At 38.5% G+C, this 21001-nt stretch overlaps 1 protein-coding gene across 2 annotated transcripts in view; it reads right to left on the reverse strand.

The window, feature by feature from the left end:
* Positions 1-19434, reverse strand: part of TNKS2 (tankyrase 2) — a 63502-nt gene extending 44068 nt beyond the window's left edge. The window contains exons 1-4 of one of the 2 annotated variants that reach the window (XM_045567817.1): positions 18864-19434; positions 5491-5715; positions 1806-1901; positions 89-125 (exon numbers count right to left, since the gene is read on the reverse strand). In XM_045567817.1, the coding sequence (XP_045423773.1) occupies positions 89-125; positions 1806-1901; positions 5491-5715; positions 18864-19062 (557 nt within the window). In that variant the 5' untranslated portion in view covers positions 19063-19434. The remainder of the gene's footprint in view (positions 1-88; positions 126-1805; positions 1902-5490; positions 5716-18863) is intronic. The other variant, XM_045567818.1, reaches the window with a different exon arrangement.
* Between the last annotated feature and the right edge of the window lie 1567 nt (positions 19435-21001).

A 21001-nucleotide genomic window follows, 5' to 3' on the forward strand; every position in this document is an offset into this window, starting at 1 on the left:
GTGACCGTTAAAAAAAAAAAATCATTCTCTTTTAAGGTTTGCTTATGGTAAAGTATTTACGTTACATATTTATAACATTAGTACATACCTAGCACTTTCCAAGAGTTCATCTTTCTTATATTCACCTGTGTAGGAAAAAAAATAAGCAGAAACTTAAAAAAATTAATGACAGTTTTATGCAAAAAGATGTCCACTGAACTATAAGTAGATAAATTTAGAAACAAATTTCTAATAAATTGAATATGATTAATAGAATATCACGTAGTTTAAAAATATTTGTATGAAAAACATGAAATGCCTTTGTTATGAAAGTGAAAAAAAAATCCAATGTTATATAATGATGTGTGACCACAACCATATAACAATAATAGGCACAGAAAAAGGAAAGCCCTGAAAGAAATATACCAAAATATTAACAGAGTTTGTCTTGAGTGGTAGGCTACTGATGAGCTCTTCCTCTTCTTTTTTCTCTTTAAATTTCCTAAAATGAGTATGTTATTTTTGTAACAGAGAAACAAAACGTATCCACGACTTCATTCAAAACCTAAACAAAACAAACACAACCCAATATAACATTACAGAAATGACAAAAGAATCTACAGCATCAAGGATTAAATATAATCATTAACATCTTTATGAATCTAGAAGATTTTTTAACACGAAGATCATTTTTATTTAATACTACTTTAAATATATACAAATATAAAAACAAGATTACAAACTCTTTATACTTATAGCTTTTACCTTTATAAATGAATATCAACAAAACTATAAAATCACTAAAATTTAAATTAACATAATGATTTGTTGAAATGATACCCAAATACTGTCCACAATGTGAACTGTGTATTGATTGCTAAGGCAAGGCTTCTCTTGAGCTCCAAGGTTTTTTAAAAAGATAAAAAGGAATAACATGGAATTGTCAAGGAGGAAATAAATACTGAAGTGACAGAAGTCTTTTCAGGGACTAGTCTAAACTTTCTCAGCAATGCCAGAAGAAACATCACAAAGTTCAGGCCCAAAGCTCACAGCAAAACCCCTCAGGTTCTTGCCTTTTAGATTAGACATGATTCCAATGATCATCACCCAGTAGGTAAGAATCCAGTAAGTAATATGGCAGAGTTGCTTACGAGGAAAGCACACTGACAAGGGGAAAAATATGTGAAGTACATACAATTCAGAAAAGCTTATTTATCTAAACTATAGCCTTCAACATCGTAATAAGTTCCAAGGACATGAATATGTTATAGCAGAGTACAATAATTAGCATTCTTCATGGCACTAAAATGAGCATGCCCCAAATCCTTTGTTTTGAAAAGCAAAAGAATGGTTAGTTCTTTTTGAAAGGATTCCATAAAAAATGATTAAAATATATAATTAAAAAAAAAAAAAACCCAAAGAAAGAAAGAATGGTACAGGTTGAGTCTCCCTTATGCCTGGGACCAAGAAGTATTTTGAGTTTTGGATTAGGAAACTCACATAAAGCAGTAGGCAGGCATTGTTATCTGAAAAATTTAGGGATATTTAAAAAATATCCTGAATACATGAGAGCAACACACATTAATCCTGTCACCAATAAGGCATCAAGACAAATTTAAACTAAAAAAAAAAAAAAAAAAAAAAAAAAGATTTATCTTTCTTAAGGATCAAACATCAACTGTCTAGATGTAGAAAAGAATAGGAAGTGAACTGACACTATTTTAAAATCTAGTTGAGGTTATTAACCAACCGCAGGAGGCAGCCTGTCTACCTAGCAAGCTTGTTCTTTATATTTGTCCTGGAATAACCAGAGCACACAAACTTACCTGTTAGAACTGCTTTGGCAGATGGGTCTGCTAAATCCAATGCCGTCCTTCCATCTGTATTTCGGATGGTTGGCTCTGCTCCATGCTGTAAGAGCACTGCAAAATAGCAACACTACTTTTCACAATGGTAATCACGGCAACTTGATTTTAGTAAATAATTTTCTCAAAAATTCTGGTCTAGAAGTCTCAAAGTTGTTTAAAGACCTTTCATATCCCGACAGAACGGTAACTGTTACACTTTAAATGTACGAATATATACAAAATTAATTATTTAATGCATTAAAGACACATTAAGTTTACCCTGAGTTCCATGTGAGATTTTCCTTTGTCATTTATAGAGCTGGTGACAAGTGACCAAGGACAGATAAGAGTGTATAAGGGAAAAAAAGGAGAGTTTGCTTGAAAGTTTTGTTTTCTCATTCCAAAGGAACACTGCCTAAGCAAGAAAGACTGCTCTATCATAACAGAAATAAAATGTCTAAAGCTGTAGACAGCCCAAGAATAGAGATTTGTAGGACTTCTGAACAAACAAAAAAACCACAAACGAAAATCCTTTAAACAAAACTGGATAGCTTCCTTATGCTTTCAATAAATTCTGTAAGGCCATCACTCATCATCTCCCTATTCTTCAAGAAAGCTGAATACATTAATCAATAGGAGGAGACTGCTTGGATTTGTTCATTATTGACACCATCATACACTGCACTTTAACAGCAAGGTAAACTAGCTAAGGAGTGAAATCAAAGTGTAAATTATTCCTTAATTTTTCTTTGGAAAAATCTTAACTGAGGGATTCATGGATAGGGGTTGCCAGCTGAGAAGTTAGTTTTTTTTAGGTTAATTACACTGAATTTTGAGTTAAAATCCAAATACTCTCTGTAGGGTATTTGCTTTGCCCCAAATCAAAACTGATACATTACAATCCAAGACACACTAAAAAGAGAAGCCTTGTGTTGTGTGCTCTGTATTATTATTTGTTATATAAAGATATTCCAGCATACTCTATCTATAAATAAGGACTTAGAGGAAGACAGGCAGATATCATGCAGAAAGGAACCTCAGTTCCTGTTCTTTGATAGGGTTAATTTCCATTCTGCTCCACTCCTATCTATAACAGAATTCAATAGAAATGTGAGCCCCATAGATAATCTGAAATTTTCTAGTAGCTACATTAAAAAATTACAAAGAAATAGTTTAAATTAATTTTAACACATTTTATTTAACCCAATATATTCAATATTTACATTTATATTATAACCAATATGAAAACTATTAATGAAATATTTTAATATTCCTTTTTGTACTAAGTCTTTGAAATCTCGTATGTATTTTTCCTTTATAGTACATCTCAATTTAGACTAGCCATATCACAAGTCCTCAGCTACCATACTGGATAGTGCATATCTATAACTATATTTGAAAAACTCTATAGTATCACAACTAATTATTTATATGTCTGAGACTCTGAGGTACAGGGATGTGTCATGTGGTACAAGCAGTATATTTGAGCATACGGCAGTAATAATTTAAGATAACACATAGAAAAGGAGAATTGTGCAAAGGTAACCAGGTAATCCACTTTGCATCTTAATAAATGACCTAATTTAAACTAAGCTGGTGACTTTGTCATAAAAAGTGATTTGGGATTTTGGGGGAATGGGGGAATGAATTTAAGTCCAGCATAGAGCCCTGGACTTTTCCTATTGCACAGAACTGGCTTTCTATCTGTTAAGGGTTTCAACTGTCCCTGTTTTTGCATTAGGAAATAACAGAGCTCAGGTAGCAATGAGTTTAAAACCCTTGAATCTGTTAGGTTCAGAAAATTAAATATCAGGTTAATGAAAACACTCAAACAGCCTTCTCACATACTATATAATTTTCTTACTTTTCCTGCCATTTCCATTCTCCTATAACAACCCTAGGGGCATGCCCTCATCATTTCTCACCTGGGTTATTCTACAGCTTCTTAACTAGTCTCCCTGATGCCACCCATCCCACCCAGCCTCCTATCAGATTACTCTTTCTAAAATACAATCGTGTGTTGCTTAATGATAGGGATATATTCCGAGAAATGTGTTGTTAGGCAATTCTGTCATTGGGCAAAGATCATAGAGTGACTTATACAAACCTAGATGGTACAGCCTACTACACACCTAGGGTGTACAGTATAGCCTATTACTCCTAGGCTATAAACCTGTACAGCACGTTACTATATACTAAATACTTTAGGTAATGGCAACACAATGGTTAAGTATTGTGTATCTAAACATATCTAAACAGAAAAGGTACAATAAAAATATGATATATAAGACAAAAAACAATACAGTTGTATGGACTTAGCATGAATGGAGCTTGCAGGACTAGAAGTTGCTCTCGGTGAGTCAGTGAGTGAGTGGTGAATGTGAAGGCCTAGGATATTATTGTACACTACTATAGATTATATAAACACTGTAAACTTAGGCTATGCTATATTAATAAAAAAATTCTTCAATAATAAATTAACCTTAGCTTACCATACTTTTACTTTATAAACTTTTAAAATTTTCAAAATGTTTTGACTCTTTTGTAATAACACTTAGCTTAAAACACAAACACAATGTATAACTGTACAAAATATTTTCTTTCTTTATATCCTCATTCTATAAGCTTTTTTCTATTAAATTTTTTTTTTTTACTTTTTAAACTTTTTTTGTTAAATACTAAGACAGACACACACATATTAGCCTAGGCCTACACAGGGTCAGGATCATCACTATCACTGTTTTCCACCTCTACATCTTGTCTCACTGGAAGGTCTTCAGGGGCAGTAACATGCATGGATCTGTCATCTGCTACGATAACAATGCCTTCTGGAATACTTCTGCTTCAGGCTGTCTTACAGTTAACTTTTTTTTTTTTAAGTAGGAGTATGCTCTAAAACAATGATAAAAAGTATAGCACAGTAAATACACAAACCAGTAACATAGTTGTTTATTAACCTAATTGAGTATTATACTGTGTACACAATAGTATATGCTGTGTCTTGTAAGAATGGCAGCACACACAAACACCTGAGTGCTACAAAGTTAGGGCAGCTACCAATTCACTAGGCAATAGGAATTTTTCAGCTCCATTATAATCTTACTGGACCACCCTTATATATGTGGTCCATTGTTGATCAAAATATTATGGGGAGCATGACAGTACACTATGTACTCATCACACCATTCCCCTACTCAAAAATCTTTGATATTCCATATTGCCTACCCAGTAATATCGAGCTCCTAAATCTGAAACTTATAGCTCTTTTTCAAGAAGTCCCTACTTACCTTTTTAACCTTTCCCCCACTACTTCCTGGAAAGACTCCAGGAGACAGGGCCTTGACCTGACTCCTGCCAACTCATCATCCTCTAACACTCCCTGCTCACTTTCACCAGGCCTTTATCTGGTTCTTTGTGTGTCTTATTTCCCAAGAGAATGCAAATTTCTAGAGAATAAGAACTTTGTACTCTGTCCTCTAAAGAAATTTATGCTCAGTACCATACACAAAAAGATACTTCATAAATAGTGGTTAGATTAAATCATGAAGTGTTCTTAAATATTTAAATTCAGCCTGACAGAATTTAATGATATTAACAAATGAATTCAATTTAGGTTCAGAATAGTTACAACATTAGGAAAACTCTAACAAGTAAATAGTCTTACCAATGCAAACATCAATCTTTCCTTTAATTGCAGCTTCATGAAGAGGAGTATAATTCCAATTATCTCGAGCATTTGGGTCTGCTCCATGTCGCAAGAGGAGATTAACTACTTCAGCATGACCAAAAGAGCATGCATTATGAAGAGGAATAAGGCCCCCATCATCACGTGCTTGGACATTGGCACCATTCTGAAGCAAATATTCAACTACATCTTTCCGCCCAAAACCTAGAAGAAAACAAACGTCCACATTTGAGTTCACAAGGAAAATGTATCAAATTAGAGTAAGTACCATCCATGCTAAAATGTTTCAGGATGGAAAATAATAACAGATTCAACAATTCAAGAATTAATTAAGAGGTGATCTGAAATATATCATCAACTAATCTTAATGATAAAGCCAAAGGGTCTCTCCACTAAGTAGTAGCAGTACCTTAGTAATGCCTTGGATGGTACCACTACTAACTTCAGAGAAAGATTACAAAATAAGTGACTGAAAGCTCAAAGTCCAGATGTTTCCCACTCTACAACAGTATTTCTAATTGCAAACAGAGTTTGGATTGTTTATAGTGTGTGCACATTTTCAAATGTTCGAAGTACATAACTGAAGTATGTAAATCACTACCTTATGAGGTAGTAATAAAACTAACTCTTGCTAGAATTCCTTTCCTGCATCTGTCTCATAGAATGTTTCTGCTAAACTGGGGGACTGTGAGATAGCAACACAAAAAATTCTGCTTACAGACTGTATTTGTCTATGTAGTGAGACAGAGAGAGGTGACCCCAGGCAAAAGTATGAAATCAAGTGTCTTTTCAAAGGAGCCTCTACTTTGTCACTTGCACAACATAAGCAACTTCTTTCCAGGTAGGAAGCCTCCTTTAGATAGCCACGTTCCACAGTTCTGCTCAACTGCCCCCAAATCAAATAAAACAAAAAAGTCTGGTAACTCTTTAATACTATTAAGTGTTTACACATTTAGTACCAATGAGTTTCAATCTCTTACCATTCTCATACATTAGTACTTACAACATTTTTACAACTAATTGTAAAATGAAAAGGATTTCAGGCATATGTTGCAGCAGATGGAGAGCTATATGCGTGTTAGGGGAGAGGGAAAGAAACTGCTCACTCTTTTGAAATTTCTCCAGAATATTCTTAAAACCTCCAAGCCTGAATGTAGTCCTTCTAAGATGACTAGCATACAAGTGGATAAGAAAGCAATGGTACAGTCTTTCCAAGGTGGATGCCTGAGGTCGACCTGGTTGTAGCTATGGAGGAGTTAAAGATGGCTGAAGAGATTAACCGGGTTTTTTTCTTGGTTTGTTTTAACACTGCTAGCCTCTGTGGTCATAAAGATGAGTATCTTTGTATCTTTGATTCTCCCTCCTCTGAAAGAGCTCACAATTTAAGATGTGGAGAATCACATAAGAACCAGTAATTTTAGTACAATATAATTGCTATAAAAAGAACAGTTAAAGTGCTACTAGAGCTCAAAGAAGGGAACTCCTAGTTGGGGGAAAGCAGAGAATGGAAAAGACTTTCTCAGAGGAGATTCCAGTGATGACACCTGAGCTAAAAGAGTACAGAAAAATACGGAATCATTAAAAAAATGAGAAGAGGAGAAGTGGGGATAAGGAGCTGAGCAAGGGAAGGGTACTGCTGTCTAAGCAGAAGAAATAAAATGTACAAAGATATGGAGGTATGAAAGCAAATCCTTCATAATTGCCAGGACACAGAACGCCAAAGTTGGTAGATCCTAGGAGTATGTCATGCTTAGGTGGCATCTGGACTTTTTCCCATAGACTAGTGTTTTTCAATCTGTTTTCAGACAGATTTCAATGAACTCTTATTTAAGATTCCAATACATATATAACATAGTTACTGCTAAATACCCAATAACTAGTATGTATTGGCACTTGTAAAGTTGTAAATTAATTGAATAAAATAAAAACTACTCTAGTTGAATCCTCCTTCTTCCCCTCACAAGGACCCAAGAGAAAATATCCCTGTATCTCTGAGCATCTCTTAGAAGCAGTTTGAAAAACACTGCCACAACACATCAGTAGTCACTGAAGGATTTGTTTAGGGCAGTGACTCCAATTGCCTTTTTTAGAAAGATCACCTTTGTGATTGTGGGGATAAATGGATCAAATGTGGAGAAAGGAGATTGACAAGTTCTTAAGATTTTAGAAGGCTACTGCCATGGTTCATATGAAAGATTATAAGGGCCAAAATTAAGATTGTTGCGGAGGCTGGGTGCGGTGGCTCATGCCTGTAATCCTAGCACTCTGGGAGGCCAAGGCGGGTGGATCACTCAAGGTCAGGAGTTCGAGACCAGCCTGAGTAAGAGCGAAACCCCATCTCTACTAAGAATAGAAAGAAATTATCTGGCCAACTAAAAATATATATAGAAAAAATTAGCCGGGCATGGTGGCGCATGCCTGTAGTCCCAGCTACCCGGGAAGCTGAGGCAGTAGGATCGTTTAAGCCCAGGAGTTTGAGGTTGCTGTGAGCTAGGCTGACACCATGGCACTCACTCTACCCCAGGCAACAAAGCAAGACTTTGTCTCAAAAAACAAACAAACAAACAAAAAGATTGTTGTGGATAGGTTATATTACCCAAATGGTTCATGTGAACAGCATAGGTAATATTCACCTGGTTGGTAGGAAGGGTGTGTTGTGAAGCCTTCTACCCCTATCACCAGCTCTCTCAGTCCCCTTCCTTCTGATTATCAGTTTTCTAGCTTATACCTCCTACGTTATTTTGTATATATACACAAGCAAACACCTACTAATATTTTTTTTTTTTTTTGAGACAGAGTCTCACTCTGTTCCCTGGGCTAGAGTGCCGTGGCATCAGCCCAGCTCACAGCAACCTCAAACTCCCAGGCTCAAGCAATCCTTCTGCCTCAGCCTCCCGAGTAGCTGGGACTACAGGAATGCGCCACCATGCCCAGCTAATTTTTTCTATATATTTTTAGCTGTCCATATAATTTCTTTCTATTTTTAGTAGAGACGGGGTCTTGCTCTTGCTCAGGCTGGAGTACTAATATTTTTTAAAGATACCGTTTATCTTCCTTTCAAAAAAATCTAATAACCTTAGAAATCAACTCCTATTAGTACTGTACATATTTTCTTGATTGCAAGTACCAAAATTTAACTAGTTCCATTCTCATGGATACTTAGGTTGTTTCCAATCTTTTACTACTGCACACAATGTTGCCAGGAATAACTACAGAGAGTTAGAAGAAAAAATTGACAGGATCCAATGACTAATTTGGTGAAAGGAGAAAAGGGCTGAGGATGACTATCAAATCTCTAAGATACAGAATCACCAGTAGGCTTTGTGGGATAAAGTTTGTTTTTAGAAATATTGAGTTTGAGGTGCCTGTGGGACAAATGCCCAGTAAGTGGTACACTCTGTGGATCTTGAACTCAGGAAACTGGTCTAAACTGAAGACAGACATTTTGGAGTCATGACCATAAATCCTTTCTCAACTTCTCAAGATCCACCCACCCAACCCCAAATCAATCTCTCCCATTGTCTACTAAATCATTCCTAATAATATGCAAACATGTTCTGATATCTTCTACTTTATTCTCCCTGAACTCACATTCCCATTTCTCTGCTCCCCTGCATAACCAAATCTGTAAGGGTTATCTCCCATTCACTCCTCCTAAAATTCAGTCTGGCTTCTGCTTCTTCCTTACAACTGCTTTCACCAAGGTCACTTAAAATCTCCATATTGCCAAACCCAAAGGACACGTCGGTCTTCATCTGACTAGACCATTCAGCAACATTCAACAACTGACTACTCCCTCCTTCCTGAAACACCCTCTCCCAAGTTTCCATGACACCACACTCTCCTGGTTTTCCTCCTGTCTCATTCATTCATTTAACAAATGACTAGAAAATATCAACTATGTGCCAGACACTTTTCTGGTGGTTGAGACATACCAGTGAACAAACAGACCAAACCCCTGCCTTTGAGAACTTCTCTTCTATGGAGATGAGACAGATAAACAATATAAAAAAAAATCTGTTACAAGGTGATTAGAAAAAGAAAAGAATAGGGAGTTATCAGGATGTATTAATGGGAGGGGACTGTAAAGTTGAATAGGGTGATCACTGAGGGCCTCACTGAGATGCTGACATCTGATCAAAGGCTTAAAGGAGATGAGAGAGTTAGCCTTGCTGGCTAACAGCAAGGTGGTCAGAGCAGCTGGAGCACAGTGATAAAGGGGTAGCATAGCAGATGAGGTTGGATGTAATGACGGGCAGAGTGACAGACTTGAGGACTACTGTGAGAACTTTGGCTTTTTTTTTTTTCTAACTCTGAGGAAAATGGAGAGTCACTGTAGAGTTTTGAGCTGACAAGTTAACATATGACTTACATTTGAAAAGTACCCTTTGGCTGTTGTGCTGGGACTAGACTGTACAGGGTTATGAGTAGAAATAGGTGAGAGATTATGGTGAATTGGACCACAATCTGGTGGCCCTTGTCAGGATAATGATAAATGGCAGATCCTGGATACTCTGAAGGTAGAGCCAGCATATTTTCCTCACAGATTGGATGTGGAGTGAGGAGGTTGAGAGAGAGAAAGAGTGAGACTGAGGAATAAGTCACACATGACTCCAAGGTTTTTGGCCTGAGTAATGGAAGGCGGCAGAGATTTGTGGCAGAAGATGAGGAATCCAAGTTTTAGACGTGTCATATCTTGCTGGGGGCTTCTTGCTTCCTCTACACAATTTCTAAATGCTGGGATTCCTCAAGCCCCAGTTCTCTACCCTCTTTTTGTATGTTCTTATCTATTCCTATGGCTTTAAATACCACCTAGTTACACAACCCTCAAATTTAAATCTCCACTCCAGACTTTTCACCTGAATTCCAGAATGTTTCACCTAAATTCCAGATCTCCTCTTGGATATTTCAAAGGCATCTCAAACTCAACATGTTCCTACTTCTCTCCATTTCTAGTGACACTGCCTTGCTCCAACCAGCCTAAACTACTGCAAAAGCCTCCTAAGTGGGCCTCTCATTTCTACTTCTGTCTCCAGAGACCTTTTAAAAACAATCTTCATAGCACACCTCTATTTAAAATAATTCATTGGTTTCCCATTGATGTTCTTATGGCTTTCTAGGCTGCCTGTGTGAACTGGCCCTCACCTTCTTAACTTCATTTCATACTTTTCTTCCCTTTCCCAACTATAATACAGCTTTCTTTCAGTTTGTCAAGTATGGGAGGGAGTTGGTACATGCTACCCTTCTGTTTGGAATGCTCTTCCCTTGCACATAGCATCCTCACTGTCTAGTCTGTTTAAATGTCACCACCTTAAGAAGGCCATCCTTGATCCTTCTATCTAAAGCAGTACATTCTGCCCATCCACATTATTTCCTATCTTAACACTATTCATTCTGTCTCCCTCTCTCCTTCACTAGGATGTGAGCTCCATAAAAGCAGGATTTTGTCTTGCTGTTCACAGCAGCATCCCTTGGTACTTATTAAAATTTGTAATTACTGTTTACTTATTTCCTGGATTCCTAATTCCAAAAAGAGCAAGAGCCATGGGTATCTTAGTTCATTATTAACTTTCCTAGTGTCCTTCAAAGTACATGGTACACAGTAATTTGTTGATACGTGCTGAATTAATGTATCAGTATAAGAAAAGGAGATATGTAAAACTAAGAAAGAAAGGCATTGCAGAAGTGAAGCAGGAAAATCTCAAAGAGGAGAAGGTCAAATCTTGTCATTAGCCCTGACTTGAGTCTTCCTTATCACTACCTGAGCATTGTTGATTATACTGTCCTCCCCAAGTAGGCCATCCACTGTTGCCCCAATTAATGGTTCTGCTTTCCCAACCACTCAGCAACCACCTGCAGGAAATGCTTTTAGAAAAGGCTTCTTAAACTGGAGAGTAAAAGAATCATAATAAAGATTAGTCAAGGCACCTTTTCCTTTGCAAAGTTGTTTGCTGTACCCCAGCACTTTTAGAAGAAGAATAACTATTTCTTTAGTGGTAATAAGTAGATCCGATGTAATCAAAACGATGACTCACAGGCTGACTCCCCCCAAAAGGAGAGTTAGGTAGACACAAAAACAGCTGTAGTAAAACATTTAGTTGTTACAAGAGACAGTGTCAATTGGGAACATATCTGTTCCAAAGGATTAGTGATCTAGCAGAAGATCAAATAGTAGCCTTTTGTTAAAATATCGCTGGAAAGAGAAGAGAGTTGCTTGAAACCAGAGTTAAAGAGAGAGACATTACTGAAACTGAAGTTTTAGCTGAGAAGATATGGGTAGAATGGGTCAAGTGATTCTATCTACATAGTTACCAACATTCCAAGACACAGATGACTTCTAGGTCAATGACTTTGTATCAACATGATTCCCTAGCCATTAAGATGCCTGAAACCAGTTTGGAGACTGACAGTAGAGATCAACAAGTTTTTACAGTCACACTGTACGGACTATAGTATGTGAGCAGAGGTAATCTGCTATGCTGAAAGAGCAGATAAAGAGTCTGAGATTTTGAATGTTTGAAGGTACATCTTGGTACTAAAGGAAATTATTTAAAGGTAGCTATTTCAAATAAAAAACCTCCCACTTTTGCAAGTTTGGGAAAACCTTTAGATTGAATATACTTCCCAAACACTGAGGGTAATCCTTGATTAAATTTCCCTTGTTATGGTCTCAAAAATAGTTCAAAGTGCTTCTATTAAGTACTCATTTCTTGAAGGAAAAATAGCTTTGTAGGGTATATTCTGATCATGTTCACACTGGCCAGGTACATAGACTGATGCAAAAGTAATTGCAGTTTTAGCATTGTTGAAATTTGCCGTTTGATATTGGAATACATTCTTAAATGTGGTTATGTTATACATCATTTTAATGCACATCTCTCACTTTGTTTTTTTGCTAATGACTTGTTACTTGTTGTTTATTTTATATTTATTTTAGACTATGGAAGTGATGTTAGACAAAAAGCAAATTTAAGTGATTTCCTTATTCAAGTTCAAAATGAGTCATAAAGCAGCAGAGACAACTCACAACATCAACAACGCATTTGGCCCAAGAACTACTAATGTATGTGCAGTGCAGTGGTGGTTCAAGAAGTTTTGCAAAGAGATTGAGAGCCTTGAAGATGAGGAGTCCAGTGGCTGGCCATCGGAAGTTGACAACAAGCAATTGAGAGCAATCATAGAAGCTGATCCTCTTACAACTACACAAGAAGTTGCCAAAGACCTCAACGTCGACCGCTCTTACAGTTGTTTGGCATTTGAAGCAAATGGGAAAGGTGAAAAAGCTAGGTAAGTGGGTGCCTCATGAGCTGACCAAAAAAAAAAAAAAAAAAAAAAAATCGTCGTTTTGAAGTGTCGTCTTCTCTTCTTGTACGAACATTTCAATGAACAACGAACCATTTCTCACTCGGATTATGATGTGGGACGAAAAGTGGATTTTATATGACAACTGGAGTGGACCAGCTCAGTGGATGGACCGAGAAGAAGCTCCAAAGCACTTCCTAAAGCCAAACTTGCACCAAAAAAAGGTCATGGTCACTGTTTGGTGGTCTGCTGCTGGTCTGATCCACTACAGCTTTCTGAATCCCGGTGAAACCATTACTCTGAGAAGTATGTTCAGCAAAATCAATGACATGCACTGAAAGCTGCAACACCTGCAGCCGGCACTGGTCCAACAGAAAGGGCCCAATTCTTCTCCATGACAAAGCCTGAGCGCATGTTGCACAACCAATGCTTCAAAAGTTGAACGAATTGGGCTATGAAGTTTTGCCTCATCAGCCATATTCACCTAACCTCTCATCAACTGACTACCACTGCTTCAAGCATCTCAACAACTTTTTGCAGGGAAAATGCTTCCACAGCCAGCAGAATGCAGAAAATGCTCTCCAAGAGTTCGCTGAATCCCAAAGCACGGATTTTTACGCTACAGGAATAAACATTCTTATTTCTCGGCAAAAATGTGTTGATTGTAATGGTTCCTACTTTGATTAATAAAGATGTGTCTGAGCCTCATTATAATGACTTAAAATTCATGGTCTGAAACTGCAATACTTATGCACCAACCTAACAGAACATGAATAGGCCCATCTTTAGAGTCAATGCCAATCTCCATATCCTAAGGATCTATTTATAAGAAATAAGAAGCCTGAAGTTACTAGTCATGGCTGTTCAGGACACACTGTAGATTATTTTATAATTATGAAACAGCATTCATCTTCAAACACTGCTTAACATGTGAAAATTCTGATAAAATCATATACCAAAAAAAGAGAGAAAGAAAGAAAGAAATCACACATCAAGTATGAATCTACTACAAAATACTGACAGTGAAGAAAAGCAGACCTATGTGGAAAGTGTATTTGTTGATGAACACACTGTGTCACTTAATGGCAGGTATAACGTCCTGTTCATTTGTTTATTCAGGGACAAGGCCAGTGTCTGGCATATAGTAGTGGAGCTTGATAAACACTTGTTTAATGCATGTCTGATACTTTGTTGGACCCTCACATAAAAAATAGGGACTTGATGATTGTGCCCACAAGAAAAGCAGTCTATTATTCTATTTCCTTCTTGTCACATTTCATTACTACCTAGATGCCATCAGTTTCAGCAGTTCCAGGAATCGTCTTGCCATCCATGACTATGGTTAACAGTATCATATTTTGCTACTGTACTGGAAACATGCTTTCATCTAAACAGCTTCCCAAAAGCTGTGAGGCAGTCAAAGTCATTACAGAGAAACCAACTTAAACTCTAGGAAGTTTCACTAAGTGCTATCCCTCTTCCTTTCTTTTACAGTCTAAAGATAGGTTTGACCACTGATGATACAACTGGTCCAACATGAGACAGTGATGTCTTGCCAATCTAAAGGTAGGCTGGGTATAGGAATTTGTCAGAGGAAAAAGTTCAGACACAAAAAATGTCAACAAATGCCACAAAACAGAGAGAGCTCTGGTGGTCTGGGATGTGGGAAGGTATAATCAAGCAGCCTTTAGCTTTGATTTATATAGCCAGGACTCTTGTTGACAGATTTTTCTGAGGAATGTCATTTTAAACTTCTCACTTACTATCGACTTTACAAGGACTTAGAAGAGGCATTTCCCATATATATTTCTTAAGAATGAGGAATACCAGGGAGATGTCTTTGCACATCTGAACTTTGGACAGATATACTATCTGGCCAGACTAGTAGAAATTTGGAAAAGGATGCCATGGCCTTTGAAGTGATGAAATTCTGACAATCCGAACGAGGGAATACTGAAAGGAGTACTCTGAACTAGTTGTTATTGAAGTCTCTTGTCTACCTGTAAGTACAACAAGAGCTGAGAAAAAAGGTGTAGCTCAGAATCCTGATAATATATTGGGAGATTTGATGAGTCAAGAAAGATTATGAATTTTTTAATAGACTGATCTTTATTTAATACTGAGGTTTTCTGCTGAGGTAGGATTTAATTATCTGCCACAGCAAAAACCAACCCTGAAAACAATAATCTATAACTGTAGTCTTAGGTAAAGAGTGTGGATAGCCTGGGTGTGGTGGCACGTGATTGTCATCCCAGATACTTGGAAGGCCTTACTTAGATGGGAGGCTCACCTGAGCTCAGGAGTTCGAAACCAGCCTGGGCAACAAACACAGTGAGATCCCGTTTCATTTTAAATAAATAAAATATGGATACATTTTGTGCATCTCCCAGAATTATGATGTTGGCCTACAGCCAAAGAAGGAAATGCTATTGAAATGTTACTGGAGGTCTTCAATAGTATTCCGGGAAAAGATATGAATGGTAATCACAAAAGCAAGTACATCTCTGGTAGCTGAGCTGTCAAAACCTTCAATTGGGAGAATCATCTCACTTTCTTGTACCAATAAAATTATAACTGTTGGTCAAACTATCCACCCTATGCAGAACTCCTCTCTACAAGATCTCTGAAAGATGCCAATCCAGCCACTGCTTGGATAATTCCAGCCAGTTCTATCGCAGAATAGACTGTTAAAGGCAGTCTTGTAACCTTTCACCTACTGGCCTTATTTTTGAATGCCAAAGCCACACAAGTCATATCCACTCACTCTTCTACATGATTCTTCCATATATGTGAAGACAGTAACATAGTATAGTCTTCTTTCATCTGCAGAATAAGCAACTCCAGTTTTCGTATCTGTTACTTGTACAATAAATTCCAAATGCTCTAATTCCACTTTCCTCTCCTGAATTAAAAAAATTCCCTCTTATATGCAATTAATACAATTGAATATAATATTAATAATTCAAGTTCAGTCTAACTGGTCTAATGTACATGGCTCAGTGGCATATTCAAATGTACAAATACATAACATACTACATATATAAAGTGTTACCTTGTTTACCTAGGATTCTACAATACTAGCACTTTTTCAACTTGTCATTCTTTATATCATTTCCTTTCACCATCTACATACCTGAATTTCTTGAACCTAATAAATGATTTTACATTTTTCTCTACTGAATGATACCACTCCACACACTCCAAAGAATATTTAAGATTCTCAAGCCACGGAGTTCTACTGCCTCCCCAAGAGTTCTAAGATGTAAGGAATGCCATAGATTTCTTTCTTTTCTATGATGGATACCAACATGACTTTCTCCCCAAGTTTCTGTCAGCTCTTCCTTATTTTTCAGAAATAAATTCAGAAAAGCAGGGTCTCCTTTACTTTAATTTGATGTTTTCCAAGGAATTACACTGTCAAGAATTTCACATACTTTTGCTTTTAGTAAAATTAGAGCAGCACTCACCCTACTATACCAACTTGCCTCTACAAGTTCTGTGATGTTTCACAAAAAAATCATTCCTATCTTGTGGGTAGGTCTGTGTGCGGTGGAAGGGCAGGCAGTGGGTTGAATGAAAAGGAAACAATTTTCATAGTAATTTGTCTTCTAAGAAATTACTTCTTAAATCATATATCTAGAAGAAAAGTATGTAATCTAGTTCAATAATAAAAAAACACCTAGAAGAAAAATTCCTGTTTATGTTGATTACCTTTTCATTAACTAAACTTAACTCCCTTGGGGCTAGCAGCTAAACTAAATATTCTGGATGAAAAGACAAATCAAATTTTTTCTAAACTGTTCTTCATTTTCTGTGGTCTGTACACACCTCTTATTCCTAATGTTCCTTGGGAAGCAAAACAAAAAGACAAAAACATGCCAGCCACCTAATAAAACCTCCAAACTTTAATCAGCTAAAAAAATTTTAAAACTACGATGTCTCCCGCTCCCCACTCCAATAGCTTACTCTATAATGTACAAACACAAGAAACTGCTTGGTCAAGAGTTACATAATACCACCATAGATGCTGAACTTCCAACAATATACTTTGCATATTTAATATGACTGATAACTCACTAACCACAAGACAGCTTATAAAATGTATTCTCTATATATTAAGAGAAAATGCAGGGGGGTACACTGAAGTACAAAATTTTAAAAAGAGGTCCTCTCTGATTAATCTAATTAATAGTTTAGATGAAACTTACAAAGCCAATTTTTAAAGAAGTTTCCTATTTGCCTGGGTTTAAATGCAGGACTTTTAAAGTTCTGGTTGAATGTAGACCCCTTAGTAATTTTTATTTTATCACTTCCCTTTTATACCTTAAATTCTTAAAACCTATACTTGATAATTTGGGTAAGTTGTGGTGGGTGAGTTGCTTCTCAAAATATTAAATTTTCGATTTCAATCTAAACAAACAAAATGAAAGCTATATTAAAAATGCTTTGAAATGTTGGGACAGAACTGAAGGTGAGATGGTAGAGGAGGAACAAGGTCAGTGAAAAGCTCATACCATAACCTTGCACCTCTAACTATTACTATTTTCAGACATGAACTCATTAATACACCAAATTCTTGAAAGGTAGCAACTAAGAGCTTCCTTGGTTATTTTTATCCCACAGATCAAGTGAACAGAATCTAAGTAACACTACCCTTTGGATTCTGTATCAGTTGGTTGTGACAGTCTGCCAAATCAGTGGTTTAAATGTTGACTACATGGTCAAACAGGACAATCCAAATTAGGTGAAGAGTGGCGGCAATGACCACCAAAATTTCAGGCAAAATGGCTAAGTGTGATTTGACTTTAGCATTCTTCTCCCTTCTCTTTCTACTGCTCACAAACTATTTCTAGTTCTCCCACAAATGGTCTTCAAACCTTCCTCTTTTACAAAGGCTTTCCAAGGGGAACCCAACAAAGGCGCAACTCATCAAGAAATCATACCCTCTGGTAGTATTTACATTTTAAAATGGGAACAAGTTAAAGCAAATAAATTTCCAATTGGTAGAAAGTATAAAAACAATGTCTGTGAACAACGGAAATCTTTCTCATGCTCCTTGTCTCTGCTCATCACTCCTGCCCCAAAAGAATAGGGATATTTTAAAATATAGCCCTTTCTTTTTTTTAAACAATCATTAAATAAAAAACCACGATTAGCAGAGGTGAGGATTTACTCCTATTTTCAATCACACATGGCTCACTTGAGGTTACAGATAATCTTTCCTCAAAGTGAAAAGCATAAATGCTTTATGGAAATACGCTGTGTCCCATCTCTGGTACTTTACAATTATTCAACTAAACTTAATACGCTTGTATCATAAAGTGAACCTAACACATACTAAAGACAGTAATTCAAACGACTTAAATCTCAGAATGAGGTAAGGTTAGTCCCAACTTAAATTCTACCTCCAAGCTAAAGGACTCGTACCACCTTTTCACTCATCCTACTGCTTTCCACTCCAACTTGTGTGGGGGGGCAAAGACTTCCTGCACCCAGCCTAAGTCAGATTTCAGTTCTCCCAAATATACCAATTTCCAGTTCCAGCCTCTCCAGAAACATGCTAATGACTGGCTACTCTGATAAACCAATTAACACTAATGTGTCAATGGATAATTAACTACCCCTCCCAAACTACACTCTTGCATTTTACAAAAGCCTTTAAGACGTTAACCCAAGGACTGGTAAGAGTTACAGTGGAACTTGCAAGAACGATAGATTTGGGAGATAATTGGCCTTTCAAATCACTCTTTCTTGTGTGTAGGGTCCTTTTAGGGTAGTAAGACCGGAAGTTGATACAGGTATTGTTGATAGTGTAAAACAAAACAAAGCCAGAAAACCCAACCCGACCCATAAAACTACTTCCAGCGAGCGCAGCACGCTCACCCCACCTCTAATCTCCTCAATCCCTACTCTCCGAGGGCGAGATCACCAGGACCAGAGTCCTGGGGGGAAAGGTCGGGGGCCAAGGAGTACTGCTCGGTCTCGGGCCTGCGAGGCCCGGGTGCGCAGGTGGGGTCGGAGCAAGGAAAAGAGGCGCTGGCCCCAGTTACCTGCGGCGAAGTGGAGCGGGGTGGATTTCCTGCCCGCCGTGTCGCGGCTGTTCACCTTCTCGGGCGTCACCAGCCTCTTGACTCGCTCCACGTCCCCGTTGCGGCACGCCTCGAACAGCTCTCGGGCGGCCGGCTCCACAGCCTCGGCCATCGCGCTCGCGCACGCCGCGCCCCCACCGGCGCAGCGGCGGCCCGACATGATCCCGGCCGCCGCCACCGCCAGCAGCAGCGCCAGCAACGGCAGCAGGAGCCCCGGCCCCGCGAGCAGGAGGGCGAGGCTCCCCGCAGGAGATGCGCTCAGGGCCTGGGTCGCTCGGCTCCCCGCTGTCACCGGATCCGGCGCAGTCCCATGGCCGCGCCGCCGCGCGCCCCTCAATCGACTCCGCGCCCTCCGGCTGCCCCGCGGCGGCGGAGGCCGCGCGAACCCGCCGCCCGAGCCCTGAAGCGACGCGGCGGCGGAAGCTGGCAAGGCCCCTCCTGCCAGCTCCGTCGAGCCCTGGCAGCGCACGTGACGTCGTCCGCGCGTGCGCAGTGGCCGGACACTGGCCGGGCGGGTTTCGGCGAGCGGGGCCGCGCGGAAGGGTTTGTGGGAAATGTGAGGCTGGAGCCTTTGGCGGCGGGAGGAGAAGGGGCTTCGTCCCACCGCCATCTTTGCGGTGGGTTTTGCTGCAGCCGAGCCACTCTGCGCATTGCCTTTTTTTAAAGCGATGGACTTTCCAACGGAACTTTGTTACTGTTACTACACTGAAAAAGAGCCCTTGAAAGTTTTGCTCCGATCTTGCTTGCTCTTTTGGAAGTCTCAGTGTGGAGTTTGTCGGTGTTTCAGCTTCCACGTCCTTTTCTCCTGGCGGATTTCTTTTCCTTTTTCTTTACTGCGTCTCTTCACTTTCCCCTGAAATTCCTTTTTTGTTGTTGTTTCTTGTCTCAGAAGTGAGCGAATTTCTCTACATTTAATTACAAGTTTGGATACACCGCCCCAGTATAATTAAAGGAAATCAGGAAAGCCGTGAAAGTTGATTTCAATTCTAAAGTAACAGTAATTGAGAGGGATGGCTCTGATCAATTATTCTTTCCATAGTAAGTTATTAGCTCAGGACTGAGAAGAGGGACTGTCTGTAAATCAATATTGTACGGGACGTGCCTGAGGTGCGGATACATTGGGCACACACATCTCCGGGAAAGTTTCCCGAGTTGTAATTTGTGTGTGTGTGTAACTAAGGAACCCTAGAAAAGCACACAATTCATTTTCATGCTTAAGGTAGTGATGTAGTTGTTCTGATCATTCCCCACCCCATCCCCGTCTCAGGAAACTGAAAGAAGGTATACATACACGTTACTTACATAAGATTAAGGTTATACGTGTTGACCTTTGGCATGCTGACAAGCATTTCCCTTCTGTTGTCTTAACCTGTTTTTCAGGAAATCCCGTTTTTGTTTGGGAGAATTGACTCACTACTGTGCCAAAGAGGAAGTACACTTTTTGAAGCACTTTATTAATACGAGCATTTTTATAAATAATGTAAATTTTGTAATCATGTGTACTTAATATGTTTAGTATAAATTGAAGTTATGGTGCATGTCAATAAAATGAACATCCATGAACTCACTTAAGGACTAGAACACTATATGATTGCTTCTATCATTTTTTCCCATTTCATCCACTTGCCAAATGTATTCCCAATTTTTATCTATTATTCTTTTTTTTTTTTTAAGACAGAGTGTCACTTTGTTGCCCTGGCTAGAGTGAGTGCCGTGGTGTCAGCCTAGCTCACAGCAACCTCAAACTCCTGGGCTTAAGCAATCCTACTGCCTCAGCCTCCCGAGTAGCTGGGACTCCAGGCATGCGCTACCATGCCCGGCTAATTTTTTCTATATATATTTTAGTTGGCCAGATAATTTCTTTCTATTTTTAGTAGAGACGGGGTCTCACTCTTGCTCAGGCTGGTCTCGAACTCCTGACCTTGAGTGATCCACCCGTCTCGGCCTTCCAGAGTGCTAGGATTACAGGTGTGAGCTACCTTGCCCAGCCATATCTATTATTATTTATGTTCCAATTGTACTTACTATTTCCTTACCACGTGTGTATCCCTAAACAATATATTGTTCAGTTTTACTTATTTTTGAGCTTTATGCAAATG

This window comes from Lemur catta, chromosome 14, assembly GCF_020740605.2.
Source record: "Lemur catta isolate mLemCat1 chromosome 14, mLemCat1.pri, whole genome shotgun sequence".
Lineage (NCBI taxonomy): Eukaryota > Metazoa > Chordata > Mammalia > Primates > Lemuridae > Lemur > Lemur catta.